The sequence below is a fragment of the Grammomys surdaster genome, unplaced genomic scaffold (assembly GCF_004785775.1).
Source record: "Grammomys surdaster isolate TR1022 unplaced genomic scaffold, NIH_TR_1.0 126398, whole genome shotgun sequence".
In the NCBI taxonomy this organism is placed as follows: domain Eukaryota; kingdom Metazoa; phylum Chordata; class Mammalia; order Rodentia; family Muridae; genus Grammomys; species Grammomys surdaster.
In genome coordinates, this window is record NW_021621192.1 from 987,087 (window position 1) to 1,007,197 (window position 20,111).

Sequence of the window (20,111 nt, forward strand, 5' to 3'; positions counted from 1 at the left end):
TAGAGGAAGCATTGAGTTGTGGCTTGACCTTTTATTTCATTGCTAATATCATACTTTCTGCTGAATACTGTTGGGTTTTTCAAGTGTGTGGTGTGTATTATGTAACCATTTGCCTGTGACTAATGTGTGTGTGTATGCATGTATGTGTGTGTAGTATGTATTGAGTAACTATTTCCATGTGTTTAGCATGTGTGTGTGAGTGTTGTGTGTATGTATGTATGTAGTATGTATGTATGTAAGTATGTAGTATGTATGTATGTAGTATGTATGTATGTATGTAGTATGTATGTATGTATGTATGTATGTATGTATATATGCTCCAATCTGTGTGCACTTGCAGATAATTATGGCTCCTTGCAGACTTTCTACCTTAGTTGCAGAAGGACAAAGCTACATTTTCCGGAGAGCTTTTGGACTAGAAGAACTTTTACTAGTTTTATTTACAGTTTTACCAAGGAAATATATTTTATAGGAAGGACTCTCAAAACTCAGGTGTGTCTGACCTGTTGATAAATTCTAACATGGCTTTGTGATTCCTGAGTATGCTTAAGAACTGCATGTCTGAATTACAAAGTTTTAAGCGAAAAAAGAAAAGAAACCTTTGTAACATTTTAAGTATGTTTTAAATTTTGTGTTGGACTGCCTTCATAGCTAACCCTGGCCACATGCAGCCCATCCCAGTTAGAGCTGCCTGTTTGAAATGAAGTTTGTGTAACTGGCCAGTGCAGTATTAAATTAAGCAGTCACTTTCTGTTTAGTCTCTAGGCAGGCTGTTGAGGATAGAGTCCCAGGATTCATTTGTACACTCAGCGCAGTCAGTATTATCCTCAGCTGATCTTTACAGAGTGCCAGTTTCTACATGGATTTTTGCCAGTTTATTTTCTTTGGTTAGAGCTTAAATAAACTAGTATAATTAAATAAAACAAATATAAAGAAAACTCTAAGATAAAAGCAACCTTATAGGAACAGGTAAGGTTACTAAACAACAATAACAAAACACTAAGGAAAAAAATCCACTCTCCTTTAAAACTTCAACGACTTACGAATTGTTATTCTATGAAATGTGTGTATGTATGTTACAGTCCTGCATTCAATATTCTTTCTCATTTTTGACAGTTATGCGTATATCGATCTTTGATTATACTCACTGCCCCCATTACCCTCTCTTATCCCTTCTCCTACATCTACGGATCTCCTTCCTCTTCCTAACTACCACTTCTGCATGCATGTCTCACTGGAAGAACATGCAGATTAATTAGGGTTACTTAGATGGGCATGGTGGAGAGGCGTCAATATATTTTGTTTTTCTTCCCATAGAATTTTTCAATTGTTTAACCCATCGCTGATATATTTATCATTTTTTTTTTACATGCTTACTTTTTCTTCTGACATTTGAAGCATTTAGGAGCAGAGCTTTATTTCTGCATAGAATCTTGGATCTAGTATATTGTCCGGGTGTTGATGTGTTTTGTCATACTCTTTTCTTATGACTATCACTGTTGATTCCTCGGGTATTCTCCAGAATAGCACTTGGTTTTATGTATAGAAAAGTCTATGGAGCATACCTAAGTCACTTCCTCCCATCCCATCTGCTCTGGGATTAGTCTTTATCTGATCCGAGTTACTGGTGCTTCCTCTTTCCAGTTGCTGGACCATGCACTGATCATAGGTCTGTGGTCACCATGGATATACCTGCCTCCTGTCTCAGGACTCTAAAGCCTTCACACTACAGTCAGGACAAAGAAAGATTGCATGATGAAACGGGTTGAGCCAGTTCTTACACAGAGTGGAATTCATTAACCTCTATTCTCGTCTGTTACAGGATTACCTCTGCCTGTCCCAAGTTGTGTGCACTAGTGTTAAGCTAAAACCAAGAAAAACATTTGTCTCCCAAAGTACTGCATTCTTGGACTCCTTACTTTCCAACCTCCCCAGACAGTACTTTATGAAGCATGCAGAAGCTATTGTTTGTTGTGTGCTCCAAAATACTTTGTTCATTCAACAGCTGGAATATTTAACAGATTGCGTTATTAAAGACTCTGCCCAGGTTCCCCAAATAGACAGACTTTGTGAGGATCCTGACTTCCTTGTCTTGAAGTGCTAACAGCCAAGCACAATCCTTGGAACATGGTAGACCGTCATAATGATTGTCTTAGAGTTTCATTGCTGTGAAGAGACACCATGACCATGGCAACTCTTATAAAGGAAATTATTTAACTGGGGGTAGCTTACAGGTTCAGAGGTTTAGTCCATTATCATCAGGGTGGGAAGCATGACAGCATCCATGCAGACATTATACTGGAGAGGGAGCTGAGAGTTCTACATCTCGATCTCCAAGCAAAAGGGAGGAGATTGTCCACCTCACTGGGCATAGCCTGAGCATATGAGAACTCAGAGCCTGTCCCCACAGTGACACACTTCTTCCAACAAGACCATACCTGCACCTGAAAGGCCAAACATACTAATAGTATCACTCTCTGTGGGCCGAGTATTCACACACATGGGGGCCATGCCTCTTTAAACCACCACAATGATCTTCATTGGGGGTATTCAGTTTGTCAAGGGTTAAGGAAATGTGCAAACATAATAATGTCTAGGAACAGCCACATTTATATTTAACATGCGTGCCTACCTGTTAGCAACAGTCTAATCTAGTTTTGGGGGTCATTTCTTGGCACTTCCGTGAAGTTCCACTATTAAAAGTGACTGCCCTAAAATTTGAATCACTTAGGTGCCCAGATAAACCTGCATCTATTTTTGAGCATTCACAGAATTCACTGTTTGAAACTCTATGCTTATATAATGAAGTATCACTCAGCATAGGCACTAAACTAATGTCAGGCTGTGGAGAACCTCGGTATCAATAAGGAGAGAGCACTAGCTAGCACTTCTGAGGTGAGGTTATCGGTGTACCAGCACTCCTTTGTGTGACTCTAACATTGCTGTAATATGATCATCCATATAAGGCTACATGTAGCACAATGAGGTCACAGAAGATTCCGAAGCCTGCGTGAGCAGAATTGGATGGACTTTCCCCATTTAGATCAGCCTATTCCTAGGACTCTCCCATCGTTGCAGATTTCGATTCTTGTCTTATATAGAGAATGTACATGTTAAATAATTTCCCTTTAATTTCAGCTGACACTGTGGTTTTTTATTTTTCAGTATTGAAAATGAGCTCGCGAGTACAAGTCAGAGAAAGGAAAGCACGCTTTCATCAGAAGCAGTAAAGGTACAGTTTAAACTAACATCATTTTTAATATTATTAATTAATCATAATTATATGGCATGACACCCAGAAAAGAGTTTAAAATTGTGTATATTCTTTCCTTTAAGTTTTTGTTTTTCTGTATGTTGAAGAGCATGTTCATCTCACATTGTTAGGATCTCCAACCTCGCCCCATACGCACTCCGTGAGGCGGGAGAACCTTGAGAAGGTTGCACTGGCCATAGTGTGAACTTCATTTGAGGCATTGAGATGTTTTTGCCTTAGTTTGGTGATATCTAAATGAGAGCATATGAATTTCATAGTCTCTTCCAACAGATTTTAAAAGATTAAGTTGCATTTTATGGAGTGGTATGGAAACCTAATGGTGCTTTGGGGAGGTACAAATTAATATGTCACCGCTAGATGCCATTGTTGTGTGGTAGCCCATGTATAAGCCTGCTGGGCACTGCAGGACACGCGTCAGCCATGTCTAAGCTACTACTGACCTGCACAGTTGCGGCCAGAGGCCGAACTCCTTGAAAATTAGAGACCTTTGCAGCTTTCCTAAGTGGTTTTCTAGGAAAAATGGAATTCTGGGTTGTCTGGCCAGGTATATCACCACAGTTATGGCACTGGGTATTAGTTGCTTGCTTTCCTTAGATGTGATTTGTGACGGTCAGTCAGTTTGTTCTGTTCGGGTATTCCAGGTTAAATTAACCTTGCCATTAGAAGAATAGAAAGTTATCTGATTTTTTTTTTTTGATCTCTCTCTCTCTCTCTCTCTCTCTCTCTCTCTCTCTCTCTCTCTCTCTCTCTGTGTGTGTGTGTGTGTGTGTGTGTGTGTGTGTGTGGTGCTTGTATAACCTGGAGTTAGAGGTGATTGTGAGCTGCTTTTTAAAAATATTTATTTATTTATTTATTTATTTATTTTGGTTATTTTATTTGTTTACATTTCAAATGTTGTCTCCCTTCCTGGTTTCTCCTCTGCAAGCACCCTATCCCATCTCCACTTCCCCCGCCTCTATGAGGGTGCTCTCCCACCCTCTCACTTACTCCTACCTCACTGCCCTAGTATCCCCCTATGCTGGGGCATTGAGCCACCACAGGACCAAAGGCCTTCTTTCCCATTGATGCCGGATAAGGCAATTCTCTGCTACATATGTGGCTGGAGCTATGAGTCCCTCTATGTGTACTCCTTGGTTGGTGATTTAATCCCTGGAAGCTCTGGGGGGTCCAATTAGTTGATATTGTTGTTCTTCCTATGGGGTTGCAAACCCCTTCAGCTTCTTCAGTCCTTCCCATAATTCTTCCTTTGGGGACCCTGTGCTCAGTCCAATGGTTGGCTGCTCGCATCCTCCTCTGTATTTGTCAGGCTTTGGAAGAGCCTCTCAGGAGACAGCTATATCAGACTTCTGTCAGCAAGCACTTTTTAGCATCCACAATAATGTCTAGGTTTGGTGACTGTATATGGGATGGATCTTCAGGTGGGGCAGTCTCTGGATGGCCTTTCCTTCAGTCTCTTCACCACACCTTGTCCCTGTATTTCCTTTAGACAGGAGCCCTTCTGGGTTAAGAATTTGGAGATGAGTGGGTGGCCCCATCCCCCAACCAGGGGCTGTGCCTATCCACTGGATATGTTGTGGGTACTTTTTAACATGTTGAATTATATACAATTTGTGAATTATATTCTAAGAAAGGTAAGGCATGTATTCTTCCTGTTTTCTTAATGAAAGTGAAAATATTTGCTTTGTTGAGAGAAAAAGGTCAGGATCTCCCTTCTTTTCTTCCCATGCTTGAATTTGGCTACTGAATCATGCTCTGTAGCTTATTTTTTATTCTGACGGATGGATTGATTGGTCTTTCCTAGACAGGGTGGGCCTGTCCGTGCTCTGGTCCTTACTCAGACTTCTGCCTGTTGGGACTGCAGTATGCATCACCACACCTGGCTCCACCCTCAGCTTCCCTAACTTCTCTCCCTACTTCTCTTCTGCAGAAGACATTTGGCAGTCTACTGAATAGCCATAGCAGGGGCTCTGCGGCTTGCTCTCAGCCTCTGAGAGAATCTACACAAGTGTCTCTCTTCTAATGCCGTGTATGGAGCTTTGCCCCTGTGTTCCACAGCTACTCCTGAGATCTCAGACTCTGAGGATGCTTTGGCTACCGATTCCTGTCCATGCGTCTCTCAGTTCCTCACCGCTTCTCCACTGTGCACCCTCAGCAAACCCTTCTGTTCTCTTGCTCTCTGCTTATTACCTTACTCAGCCTGCATCCGCCTGTTGCCTAGACTTTACTTTCCAGGAGTCTGGTCCATCTTCTGTCTCCAGAGGTTGGCTGGAGAGTCACTGCTTTTGGGGTTTCATAAGTATATACGGCAGCAAATATGGTGGCCGGGCCTCCGTGCCAGGAACCTTTCCATCCAGCGTATCTTGGTCTCTTCCTTGGACAGTTTTCTTTCCATTGCTAATGTTTGCTTAAGTTTGAGTGCTCAGGATTTCATTCTGGGGTCTGGATAGCTGCATAAATCGCTTCTAGTCATGACATTATTCATGACTATGAATATGGGGGCACCCAATTACTTCATGATCAAAAGGACACAGGGCACTGTCTTTGCAGGAAAATTTTGGCATTTTAGCCTGTGTATCTTTCTCTCCCTCTCATTTACTTACCCACCCTCCTCCCTTCCTTTCTTCCCTCCCTCTCTCCTTCCCTCCCTTTCTTTCTCCCTCCCTTCCTCTCTCCCTCCCTCCCTTCCTCTCTCTCTTCCTTCCTGCTTCCCTTCCTCCCTCCCCCTACCCCCTCGAAGCTACTGGTATGATTTCTTCAGCCTATTCACATGGGATTAAAACAAGTATGTGTGTTCTAGCATGCTTCCAGGGATACACCTGACTGGGGGCAGCACGGAAATGAAGAAAAGATGGACAGAGGGACATACAGAAAATCTGGGAATAGGAGGACTGGGCTTTCAGATACAGACTCTGTAGCAACCTGGAAATCAGTGTGCTTGTCATGTACAGTTGGATAGAGGAAGGTTATTACATACAGTTGATCAAGGAGATGGGGTTCTTATACACAGTCTGAACAAGGAGGCAGGGTTTATAGTATACAACTGGACAAAAGGGGCAGGTTTTTGCTATCTCAGTAGGAGCAGTCTGTTGTGGATAGCCCTTGTCTTGTATTTTGATGCTAATTCCACTTTCCAGGAAGGGGCTGCAGAAGAGGAGTGAATCAGTATACAGGTGACTTCTTGTGAACCTTCTGCCCACTTTAATTTGTAAAATAAAGGCTAGAGCCGGAGATTGGGCAGTAGAACGGGAGGTGGAGCAGAAAACTTAGAGAGAGAGGGGGGGGGGAAGAAGGAGGAAGAGGAGGAGGGGGGAGGAGGAGGAAGAGGAGGAGGAAGAAGAGGAGGAGGAGGAGAGGAGGAGAGACAAGATGGCAGATGTTACCCTCCTGTCTCTAGCAGTTAGTCATATACAGGTTAGGTATTGGGTTAGCAATTCTAATTGTGTGGGTATCTTGTGTATTGAGTATTTGTTGGTATATAAATCTATTGGGTTAATCTTTAAGCCTTAAGAGTCTTCATTCTACCAGGTCTGGGGTTGAGCCAAGCACTATGAGGGTGGCGGATATTCCTTGGGTTTTGGGGGCTGGATGCCATGAGCTGATCTGTGGAGGCAACAGCCATGCCAACGTCTTGTGGGATGGTGCCACTGGCCAGCTGGTGCCGCATTTAGTGTGGGAACTTAGAGTGGGAACATGGTGGCCAAGCCAGGAGCAAGCCGGACCGTGCCCAGTTTTGTATACCTCCCCCAACAGCAGTCTCTATAGAAGAGCAGTGTTCCAATCAGAAACAAGGGGCAGGTACCTGGTAGCATGTTCATTTTCTACACACACTGTCAACGTTCCTACTCAGGCCCCAGAGGGCCTTTGCTGTTCCCATGACTCTGAGGCTGTGCGGTCTTTGACACATCTGTGCCTGTGTCAACAACACAAGTTCACTCAGGCCTTCACACACCCAGGGCTTCTTTGCCACATGTATTGGTAAAGCCACCATCAGTCCCATGCTTGAGTATACAAACTGTTGGAAAATATTAGCCATAGCATTTAGTATACTGCTGTCTTCTGAAGTTTCAGCCAGAGGTTTTTTATTTAGCAAGCAGCCTGGAATACGCTGTTTGTTTTGTTTCTGTTAATCAGTTTTCTGAAATATCCACAGAGCTGCAGTGTGGCATCTCTCTCCTCCTTCCATCTTATTAACCAGAATTTTATGCCTTCAGTATCAAGGGGGAAGTATGAAGGAGTTCCTCTCTAGAGGCTGAAACATATCAAACGTACGAATAGTTGACATCGTCATATATATCTTATTTTGTATTTGACATTGAGATACCAAATTAAGACGTCAGTGATGTTTCCTAAGATGCTGGAAATATAAAAATTTATTTTACTTTTAAACAGTTGCAGTTACAATTTTGTATTGCATTTGGATATCATTAAATTCCTAATTCTTAAAATGGCATTTACATTTACTCCTGCCTTTCTAACATTGTTAGCTATTTCTAATGCTTGCATGTGTTTGTCTCTATTGGACTGTGTATGTCTGTTAATTGGATTTTTAAATTTCTGCTGGGAAAACTTACCAGTTATCTAGTCCACATCATACCATTGTCCCGTGGTCTTAATATGTCACTATGCTCATGTCTACTTTTATTTAATAGAGACAGAAGACATGTTATGTATGGCCCTTATTGATTTCAGAGGCTGTCCCTTTCTCCCTTTTAAAGATGAGGTCATGAAGGTTTGCACACCATTTCCTGTGCCAGGGCATTGGTGGCCCCATGTCTTGCATTCTCTGTGTCCTCTCTTGTCTCTTTCTGGCCGTTATCTTTGTTGGCTTCTTCCCATGTGCCTCAGCTCTGCCCACATATATACAAAAGTGACAGCAGTCAGCTCTCCAGATCTGATCACCTCTCCTCTTTGTCTCTCACTTGACTTAGACATTTTACTCAAAAATGTCTGCCATACGCACATCCAGTTCTTAGTGCTTTCTAGTCTGATTCCCGTGTTTCAGACGGGAAGCCTGGTACTGTGCCCATGGCTCCTTAAGGAGTGGAGGCCATTCCATGAAAGCAGTACACTTAAGGTCACCCATGACCCATTGCCACTGACACTCATTAGCTCTTGTTCCCTGTTCTCGGTGTACTCAGCCAACTGAAACACACCATCTTCCGAGTCTGGTTTTCTTTTTCCGAAAGCTTCTTGGCCTGTCTTTGCTTTATGATACTGGGCTTTAGCTTCTGCCTGAGGCTATTCCTTCTCCCTTCTGTCACTGATTCTTTTTGAGCTACATAACATTTCCTGTAGATCAGTTGTTCTCAACCTGTGGGTCATGACCCCTTTGGGAGTCTCATATCAGATATTCTGCCTGTCAGATATTTACATTATAATTCGTAACATCAAAATGACAGTTATGAAGTAGCAACGACATAATTCTGTGACTAGAGGTCACTACAACATGAGGAACTATATTAAAGGGTCACAGCATCAGGAAGGTTGAGAACCACTGGTTTCTGTGTTTCACATAGATGCTGAGGATGCCCACCTTCCTCACTGTCAGTCGTCCAACACGATGTCTTGCTGTCGTTGCTACAACCTCACTCTCAGGTCTTTGCCTGATTCCTCATTCCCTGAGAGCCCCAGACTCGATAATTAACATCCCTGGCTTTTTTCTGTGCATGACCTTTTGAAATCTCAGATTCCATCTGCCTGAAAATCCCAATATGTTCTGGAATATACTATACATTTTTCTGTGGTTTTATTTGGAGTGTGGGCTGGGAAGGGGAGAATTTTCTGATTCGGACTTGGATGTAAACATTAAAAGTAGCTCCCATTAGAAATACAAGAGGATCTACTCTGCATGTGACACTGTGTGTGTGTGTGTGTGTGTGTGTGTGTGTGTGTGTGTGTAGGCATACATGTGCCCTTGTGCATGTGTGGTAGGTAATTTGAGGATAACTTCTTGCAGAAGTTGCTTCTCTCTTTTCACTGTGTGGCCTCTAGAGATGGTACTGGAATTTGATGGTGAGTGCTGAGCCATCTTGGTGAGCCTATACAGTGAATATATCAATTTAGGCATATGTTCATGTCTTGTGTATGAGCCCTTCCTTCTTGGGTGAAATGGTCTTCAAACTTAAGTGTATTACATGTCTCCTTAGTAAGAGAGCCTCACTCCATGCACTAATTGTATAAAATGCTGCTGCCTTAATAAAACTTTACTTTTCTTTTTCCAGATACTCAGACAATAGCAGCAATATCATATTAATTTAATATAAAAATAGCAAAACATTCAGGCATTTATTATTATTTCCACATCAATTCTAACCATCCCTGCAGCTCCCTGTGTAAACAGATGAGAGCAGAGCTCATTGTTGGTGGTGGGGTGAGCCCCCTGGAGCCTCGCCATCCTCCTTGTCTCCGCCAACTGTAACACCTCCGTGGAGCAGTTCTGAAATGACATGTGTGAGGATGGAAAGAACATCGTCTCTGGAACCAAACATCTGGGCTCAAGTCCCACATCTCCCCTAATGTGGTTTTGTAACCTTGGGAAATGTTCTCAGCCACTCCGAGCCTTGGCTTCCTGATCCTTGGCTGGCTGTTCCTTGTTTCATAGAGGGATTTTAGAGCTGTCTGAGATGCTGTCTCAAGCACTGTGCCATGCTGGTCACAAGAGATGCTTGGGAAAATGTTTGCTTTCTTGCCATCAAAAGTTTGTCTTAAACATACGGATGTAAGTGTATGAAGGCTGATGGTGTATTCTTCCTGAATGGTATAGAAATGGCTGTCAGAAGCACTTGTCTGCTCGACTTTGAGAATGAATACATTCAGGAAGGTATGCTGTAAGAAATCAGAGTTCTCGACTCCTCACTGCTTTGTGAAGAGAGAGTGCCAGGTGCTCTTCTGATGAACACAGGGATTGCAGAAGCCTAAGCCTATTGGCCTGGCTGCACTGGTCTGGGGCCTTAGGATCTCTTGAGTTCCCGGATGCTGGGTATGTTGTAAGGCATCTGGTTTGACTTGCAACAGGCCCAACCTGTTGTAGATCTAGGAGGTTGCTACACTGTTACGAAAAATTTTATTAAAATGAAAACTGAGTCTGAAGTATGTGTGGACTCTGAGTATATGTGAGTGCCTTTGTCCCACAGGTATTGAACATTAATTCTAGATCATTAGCCTCTTCTCAAACTGGAGAAATCTGTACCATAATAGGAAGGAACGGTTTTTCCCATGTCCTGTTCTTCTTCATTTCTCTCATTTTATTGGTTATGCCAGAATGCAGCCATAGCTTAATGCGTACTCCTGAACTTGGGTTTATACATACAACTCTCGGATATTCTTTTCATCCCTACTGGTATTAAGGGTAAGCAATAATATGTTCAGGGACTAGGAGATGGCTCAGTTGTGCAAGCATCTCCAGCCCTCACAGTTGATCATGGTCAAGTATACAGCTGTAAGCCCAGCACTATGGGACTCAGAGATGGACATCACTGGGGCTTGCTAGCTGTCCGCCTATCTTCAGGTGCAGTGAGAAGACTTGTCTGAATTGAGAATAAGGTTGAGGGAAATAGAGCAGGATATCTGATGTTCTCCTCTGTCTGTAGCATGCTCATGTAACGTATATACACATGAATATAAACACCATATAAATATATCCCCCTCAAGAAGAAAGGGTGTGTTCAGAGTTAAATTTCCTTTCTTTTATCCTAGCCTTTTCTTTTTAAATTTTATTATTGTTGGATTGATTGCTTGATTGATTGCTTGCTTGCTTGATTGATTGAAATAAGGTCTCCCTCTAGCACTGGCTGGCCTTGAACTCATAGAGACTCACCTGCCTCTGCTTTCTGTCCTTAATGCTTCCTTCTGTGTTCATATTCAGTATCCTTTATACTTAATGTTGAGATTTAACATCTACGAGATTTGTATAATTTTTGTCTGCAATGAGGAACAACAGAGACAAAGAGCGAGTAAGTTGACTAGACCACACCGTTACAGGGGAGCAGGCACACAGGTTTTATATAACTTGAACTCTACAGGAGGGTTTTGTAGTTCAGAGAAAATGGAAGGATGAAGGTACAGAATGGTCAAGTTGCTGTTAAGGTTCTCTGTCTTAGTTAGGGTTTTTCTACTGTGAACAGACACCATGACCAAGGCAGCTCTTATAAGGACAACATTTAATTGTGGCTGGCTTACAGGTTCAGAGGTTCAGTCCATTATCATCAAGGCAGGAGCATGGTAGCATCCAGGCAGGCATGGTGCAGGCGGAGCTGAGAGTTCTACATCTTCACCTGAGGGCTGTTAACTGAATACTGACTTCCAGGCAGCTAGGAGTAGAGTTCAAGCTCCCACCCAAAGTGGCCCACATACTCAAACAAGGCCACAACACACTCCCTGGCCCCAAGCAGATGCAAATCATTACAGGTTCCAATGAAGCATCCAAAAGATGGTGAGAAGGTACCAGGTGGATAGTCTGATGTGCAGGCTCATGTCTCTAGAGTTAGAATTCACAGTATACATTTGAAGATCGTCTGATTGATTAAATTCATGAAAAACGAGGTAGATCTCATTGGGAGTGCATAAAAGCACTGTTCGTCCAGGCTGGAAATTAGAGGGAAATGCTCTGTAGGAGATAGAAACAGGGAGTGATCTGGAAGGGTATGAAGAGAATAGTGAGAGAGGAAGGAGAACTGCAGAATGACTTTTCAGAAACCAGAAGTCAGAGTCTCTGTCTCTTTCTTCAAATGTATATAATCTCAACACAGAGTGAAAAGAGTCCATTAAGTTAGCCAGTGAGACAGCGTCTTTAAGGAAGAGTGGTCAGAGCACTACTACAGAGGAAGTCAGCTTGCAGGACTTAGTCAGTGATTATGGTAGGGAAAGGAAGAGAGAGTATTAGTGATTAGTAATGCCTTCTTAAGGAAGTTGGTGCTGAGGAGGGAAGAGAACCTGAATGTGTCTGGGCATAGACTTTTGTATGGTAGAGGCTTATTGAGGTGCAAATGAGTAGCTGGGATCCCCAAGGAAGTATCAAGGATGATGAGTTGGTGCCCAGTAGAAGAATTTGTGTGGGGAAATATAGTCTTTTTCTCTTTCTTGCATGCAGAGCCAGAGAAGGAAGTAGGCTAGAAGCTGATGCTGTCCTACAGGTAGAGGAGAAGCTAATAAGTTCAAACTATGAGGGAATTCGTTTTAAATAGAAGGCAAGGTCCTCTATTGACTGTGAATGGATATTGAATGTTTGGTCTAAGGACTGGGAAGAAGGGTTCAATAGACATTCTGGTGAAGTCCTACTTAATTTTAAATCAAGATTCATTTGCCAGTGTGGGAAAAAATAAACTGCATTTCTCATGGTCTGGATGACTGGAGATGAGTAGAAAATAATGAATGCTCCAGAAAGCTTTTGCAGGTAGTGGCTGTACCTGAAAGTGAAGTGAGGAAGCTGTGCCAAGAGTGGAGGACTGGAATGATGGGCACATCTCTATCGGTGGGGGAAGAGTTGCAAAGATGCAAAGGTACCAGTGCACACTTGTGGTTTCCTGGGATTAGGAGTCAGAGTTTGGGTCATGACAGTATAGATGGGGCCAGGAAGGTGGAGCAGGAGCGTAGATCCCTGGAGTTGGGGTGGAAAGGAACTGGCCAGAGTGTGCTGAAGGACCATCCTTGTGATGGACAAAGCAGGTAGTAACTGTGTAGTTAGGAGGACCAAATAAATTCTTGTAGGAAGAGTTACCTGGTTCTTCTCTTTTCCACACAGTGTCTTCATTTGCCAACAGTCCCAACAACCTCAAAATGCTGCTGCTCGGAATGCTGGCGTAAGATAAGCCCCCAGTGCTGCAGGCTGTTATAAAGGAAGCCAATGCCCAGTCGATTTATTAAAAGACCTTGTATCACCAGGACGTAGGTTCCACAACAGCAAAATATGAGTGTATTTTCTCAGCCAGCTCTAAACACCTGTGGTAGTGTCTTGTTCATTATGTTTTAATGAATGAATGCTAAAGTCCACCTTGTCCTAACTGCTATTTTGCTCCCCCTGCTTTAGGCTGTTGCTGATTTGGAGTTGCATTCTCCAGAAACATTTTTTCCAGGTTGTTTTTGTTAGGAGAGCCCAGATCCCAGCTCCCCACAAGCACTCTTTCTGTTCCTTATCTCTCCTCTCCTGTTCCTGACATCAAAGGCTCTTGTGCTTACAAAATTCTCCACCTAGAGAACTGTTCAGGCTTTAGCTCTGTCCTCTGCTCTGAGACCAATGTTCCTTCCTCTCTCTAACACTAATCCTTTCCCTCTATTGGAGCTCTCAGAAGTCGCTCTCTTTTCCCCATCACATTTATGTCCTCTAGGGTCCTCTCCCCTTTCCCACAAGTGAAGAGCTGCCTCATACAATAGGAACAAAAGGCCTATTGGACTCTGATAATTAATGTAGAGGGTGGTGGTAAGACCTGTAGAAGAGCTCTGGAAGAGTTGAAGCTTGAGTTATAAATAGCTGAGGGAAGATGGTCTAGGCAGAAAGAAGCGCAAATGAAGGATTCCCAGGACATCTGTGAGGGGCTAGCTCTCGTCTTGTTATAATCTGGCAGGGGTCTTGGCATTCTTCATTGCCTTCTGCTTCCGGAGGTACTTTGTTCCTTGTCTGGAGACCAGAATCCTGGAGGGAACAACTCGTTTTGGATTTTGATGTTCTCCATATATTTCCCAGATTTCTTCTCTCATGAATTTTAGTTTTTTTCCCCAGCCTTGGTGCTCTGTCATCAGTCCCTTTTCCTCGTGTCCCTTACTCTTCTGCCACACCTATATTATAGCACATTTCATTCATATTTCCCATGTTAGACCTTGGATCTGGCAAAAACTTGGATTGTTGTGTATTTTTGCACAACGAATCTCTATCTCTCCATCCTCAAGTTAAGTAGGCCCTCCGTTGTGCACCTCCCTTTTCTAGCGCTCCCTCCCCGCCTCCCAGTGGTCAGCATCAAGCTCAACTGTCAACTCCCTGAAGACCACAGCTAAGTGAGTCTTAAGCAGTATAAATAATGCTTTCCGCCATTTCCTTATACTGCATGTGGCAAAGTATACGCAGATGGATGACCCTAAAGATCATGCGTCACACCCTACTATGCAAAAATAAATTCTCAACCCATGCCTTCCTCCTCGAGTTTACATTTTATATGCAGAATAACTGTGTGTCTTTGTGCAGAATTGGAATTAATGTTTGTTAGTGTTTGCCTGACTCTGAGTGCTTTTAATCTACTGCCTCCTTAGAACAATGGTAAACAGGCCTATTGGCAAAAGGAAGTGGGCCCCACCTAGTGAGAGCCCTGTGGTTGGACTAACTTCATTGTTTTCCAGGCCCAGGGCAAAGAACAGCTGCTTTAGATCAGGCTTGACATTTTAATATAGAAATGCAGATTTCATTGTAGGTGTTTCAGTTGAATGTTGGAGCTTGTTCACATTTGTTTCTAAGTTTAGAAGCTTTCTTCTTGTTGAGAATCTTCTAATTACTGAGGAAAAAAAAATTGTCAGAAGACTCTGAGGTTAAAATTAAGCAACCGAGACATTTTAAAGAAACTTTGAAAAACAACACCCTTTGTTAAGCTTGCACTGCAGAAATCTTAGAAGCTGAACATTGAAAACAGAGAGGAGCAAGTGCTGATTCCTTCCTGAATCGCCAGCATTTCAATATTACTCGGTGGCCCATGGTTCACCTTGGCCAAGAAATAGCCTTGTGTGAGGAGCAACATTCACTCAGGCTGGTTTGAGCAGAGTGAATCACAGACTCACTTGCAGTGCCCACTCATTTTGATGCAGGAGAAATGGGCTGCCCAGAAGTTAGAACAAATTAAATGGAGTAGTCAATAGACAGCAATGATATATGTGAACAAACTAGCATGTCTTCTGCCAAACTCTGAGGCAGTGGAGGAGAGGGTTCCACTGACTTAACAGCGGGCGCCGCCCCCCCCCGCCATTTGGCCGGGGTAGTGTGGTGGTAGGGGATGAACTGGGTGGGTAGTGGGCGTGGAAGTTAAGTGAGATCAAAGCAGATGAAACCATAGAAGGTAAGCCTTGTAGAGACTAAAAGGCTGGTGTATTCCAACAGTAGAGGATTTTAAGTTATGTAAGTCCTACCTTGATATAAGAATAGAAAAAATGCTGTTATAAAAAAAAGGAAAGAAAGAAAGAAAAATAATAAATAAAAGTACAGTCTTTCTTCTAATGTGGCCACCAACTTAACATACTCATTTGAAATCATTCTGCATCATCATGTTCTTACCATTATTTTCAGTGCATTCCTCGTACTGTACTTGGTGAGTGGTTAGTGGAATTCCCTTCTAAGCTGTTTCTGAAACAAGGACCATGGTGAACAGATGACAAGTGATTAGGATAGCTTTGTTCTCTTGAAGATCAGCTTCTTACAAAACTTGATCATGTGAGCTTACAGTGCCCTAGGGTGGTTTTACCTTGATGTTCTGATCTTTCCCTGACTCACAGTTGTGCTTTCTTTTATGAGGACTCTTGAGTGTGGTGAGTGACAGACAATTCTGGGTGTGCATTCCGTTTCCAAGTATGCAGCTATGTGAGCAGGCATGTTGGGAGGCGGGGTGAGCTGGCACATCTGCCTGAAGCCTTCTGGAATCCCGGGAGAGCCTGAGGTGAAATGCCAACACATTCTCTGCTCTCCTAGCTTGATCTTAGCTTGAGCCGTTCGTATGAATGTGAGTACGATTTACTAACAGTTGAATCCTGAGCAGGTAAAATGCATCTCTGAAAATGTTGAGTGTCTTTAAAGAATGGCTGGGGCACTACTTATTTTGTATGTGATTCCCTCTCAGGGCCTAATGTTTTGGTGCGTCTTTACGTCGAATGGTACAGCATGTTCCTGTCTTTCTTGACCATGTTGAGGAACAATTTTATGTAATACAGTAGCATAACCGTGGGTTAATACAGTGCTGAAATGATAAAGGCATTGTGGGCTTATTTGTCTGATATACTAGGTGTTGGAAGTAATACCTATACAGTGCTCACTCTATAATGTTAGAGGTCATATTTAAGTACTTGTCAGGGTTGCTGGGATCTATCCCATATCTCCATTCTTGATCTTCTCAGTTTGGCATCCTAATAAATTTCTAACTAAGTAAGCCCCTTAAAGCTAATGCCTTACTAAACACACACACACAGACACACACACACAGAGAGAGACAGAGAGAGAGACAGAGAGACAGACAAAGAATCAGAGAGACACAGAGAGAGACAGAGAAAGACACAGAGAGAGACACAGAGACAGAGAGAAAGAGAGACAGAGAAAGACACAGAGAGAGACACACAGAGAGACAGATAGACAGGGAGATAGACAGACATCACACAGTCAACTTTTAGGTTCCCTTCAGAGGTTTATTTCCTCCCACAAGGATCACCTACTTGCAACCTCTTTGTCACCTCTTCCAAACCTAGACTGGTTACTCCAGTTTGGAGTGTTGGAGTGCAGTAGGTCTCCCTTTGTGATGTCAATGTACAGTTTTGTTTAAGCTTCTCAGATGACTGTAGAAGTAGGTTGTAAACAGCATGAAGAATAAGAACCCCAGGGTTTGGGTCACATGTGTGATCCTTGTTTCTGCCTTGCCCTCGCTGTCAAGTCAGCCTATGTTAGTTTGTAAATGATGATGTTCATGTATTTTGTGTTCAGACTCCCCACGGTGAGGACAGAAGGAACCATGCTGAGCAGCCAGCCATTCTTCCCCTGGTGGATGATGTCCCAAAGCCAAAGGACCTCTCAGATTCCACATCGGATGCCAAAACAGGAGAGAGCGACCGACAGCCAAAAGAAAGCTTTTTTCAGTTTCTTGGGAACTTATTCAATATCTCAGGAAAGTCATCTCTTGGAGAGGTTAAGCAATCTTCTTTCAAAGATGATCAGGATAAACCTGAGAAAGATCCACAGACCCCCAGTGGCTCTCCTGAGGAGGGGAACCAAAGGGAGGAGGAGATTGCCAGCTGCCCAGTGAGGACTCAGGCACTTCCTGTGGACCAACAAGAGTCCAACTCCTCAGAACTCTCTGATGCCTTTTCTTTGGATTCAACACAAGACAGCGAACAGGAAACCACTGATATGCTGAAGTAAGTTTGAAAGTTACTTGGAAAACAAACAAAGAAACAAAACTCCTACCATTTTGGACCTAGCTTTATGAGCCTAGGTGGTAAACTTCCTCAACTGAAGGACTTGGAAAGGTATTCTATAATATTCTCCACTGCCAGAACCTAACTTCCCCTCCCCTCCCCTCTCCCCCCCCCCCCCCCCCCTCCCCCTCTCCTTTCCCCTTTTCCCTTCCTTCCTTCCTTCCTTCCTTCCTTCCTTCCTTCCTTCCTTTCTTCTTCTTCCTCTTCTTCCTCTTCCTCCTCCTTCTCCTTTTTCTTCTTTTGGTGGAATCCAATTAAAGGGGTTAAAAACAAGTCCATATATCGGCTCTATCAGGAAGCTAGGTTTATGAACCCTTTGCATAGCTCTAGTAAAGTGACGGCTTGTTTGAACTTCAGGCGTCTTTCAACACTCCTTTTTCTTCCTTTGATTAAAGAGCAGGTATAAGCTTGGTTTTTCTTATACTCAAGTACACTAGCCAGAGTATTTTCCATCCTCTATTGTGTTAAGTACCTTAGACTTTTCTTTTCCTTCTCGATTAAGAATCTACTCTGTTGGATGGAGAAATGCTTAACCATCTATCCAGTTAAATAAAGGGGCTTCACTGTGGACTCGGGACAGTCCTTGTGGCTTCATGTCAGTTGATTTCTGTTACCATTTTTTTCATAATTCACAGTCATCATGAAAAGCTGTTCTGTCATGTAGCTCCTTTCAAAGAAACAGCCTTGTTAGTTGTATTGCTTTCCTTTACATAAAACAGTTAAAAGCCCTCCCTATCATGAGAGAGAATGTGTTTAAGTATGTGCTTTGAAAGGAAATAAATATTGCTTGAAAAGTAGCTTAGTCATGGTTTTCTAAAGTCAGATATTAGATACATTTTTTTAAAAAAGACTAATTGTTATTTGAAGGCTGCTATAGTTGAATTTCTTTTTGAGAAATGAAATATTTTTGGCTGAGAAAGCAGGTGTATTAAATTTATCCAGACTGTATAGTAATGTGCCTGTTTCTATAAATACTTGTAATGTCTTAGCATCTTACCTTATTCCTATTATTTTGGAGATGATATACTGTTGAATATAGTATAGATCACATGTATAATTATGTGTATGAAATGCTCTTTTTTTCTGTTTAGCTTGTGAAAGATAAACCTTCTAGCTTTTATTTGTTTTGTTTTGGATTTTTGAGACAGGCTCTCTCAGTTATGTAGCTCAGGCTATCCTGGAACTCACTATTTAGACCAGGCTGGCCTCAAACTCAGAGTTAGACCTGGCTCTGATTCCCAAGTGCTATGAGTATTTGCCACCATGCCCAACTAAAGTGAGACTTTTTTAAAAGCAGATTTTTTCTATTTAAAAATAAAAAAAAGGACCTTTTTATGTTTTTAATCATCATTCAGTTGTAGTGACTCAGCCATAACCTATGAAACAACCATGTAGAAAGCAGAGAGTTGCTGACTGACATTTCATGGCAGTATGGCTACTCAGAACTGAAGCAACTAATTATAATGCAGAAAGCTGTGCTTGTGACTTTGATGTCCAATTCTTTAAACATGGCAATTGCCTGATATAGTGAAGACACACTCAAGTTATAGATATGTAGTATTTCCATCCAGGGCGCTAGAATTTTAAACTGAGGTATTAAAGTCATCATCATTGAAATTAGGCAGAAAGTCCTTAAAATATAAAGGTATAACAGGGATTTCCCCTCTTCATACTCCAGAGTTATCCAAGACATTTCTATAGTTAGTTTATAATTATTGTACAGAATAAAACGCTTTGATATCTCGGTCAGACAGAGCTGATTCTAAGGTCTCTACATTGGCTATATACATGACTCTTATCTATTATTTCCCATTTCATTGGCATCATATACATTCCTTTGGGTACCCATTTCTTCAGAATTTGGGTCATATTTTGGGGAAAAAGTTGTAGTTTATTACTTATATTAAAATTTATATATGCTGATAAGGGATTTGTCAGTAACACTAGCCTTATCTACTTTTCTCTTTTTTTACTTTATGCATATGAATTTTTGCCGGCATGTCTATGCACTGTGCCTTCCTAGTGCCTGTAGAGTTCAGAAGAGGTGGTTCAATACCTTGGAGCCAGAATAAGAATGGTTGTGAGCTGCCCCGTCGGGGCTGGGAACTGAATGAGGGTCCCCTCCCTGCAAGAGCACCAAGTAACATGACTCACTCCAGGCTTTATTTGTGTCTTCTTAAATATTTCTTACAAAGGCTGTTTTATCCAAAGTCAGACTTTGTCGAATGACTCTTTGATCTAGTCTGAAATTCATGCTGTAGCTAAAGTCGCCACCGCTTTTCTCTCTGCATCTAGTTTGGTAAGTTTATGATAAACAGTAAAATAAATGAATGGAACAGACTTTTTTTCTCATATACACTTATGGCTTGGTAAAATTTTAGGAACCAGAATTTATATGCGGTGAAATAAACTAGTTCAGCTAAAATTTAAGATGTATGTAAGAGACATAAAATTTAAGATGTATGCTGGGGTTTTATATATGCTGTAGGAGAGGTACTTAACTTTATCACTGAGATAAATCTAGCTTTCTAACATTGCTTTAACAGTAAAGATGAACTGGTGTTTTTTGTTTTTTGTTTGTTTGTTTTGTTTTGTTTTGTTTTGTTTTTTACAGGTATTGGAATACTAACTGGATTTTTTTCACTTTTCTTTTTCTTTTCTCTTCCTTTTTTGTTTGTTTGTTTGTTTG

General features: G+C 42.1%; 1 protein-coding gene across 1 annotated transcript in view; it reads left to right on the forward strand.

The window, feature by feature from the left end:
* Positions 1-20,111, forward strand: part of Crybg3 (crystallin beta-gamma domain containing 3) — a 107,456-nt gene that overhangs the window by 18,901 nt on the left and 68,444 nt on the right. Inside the window, exons 2-3 of the mRNA XM_028760226.1 lie at positions 3,166-3,232; positions 16,932-17,362. Of these exons, the coding sequence (XP_028616059.1) occupies positions 3,166-3,232; positions 16,932-17,362 (498 nt within the window). The remainder of the gene's footprint in view (positions 1-3,165; positions 3,233-16,931; positions 17,363-20,111) is intronic.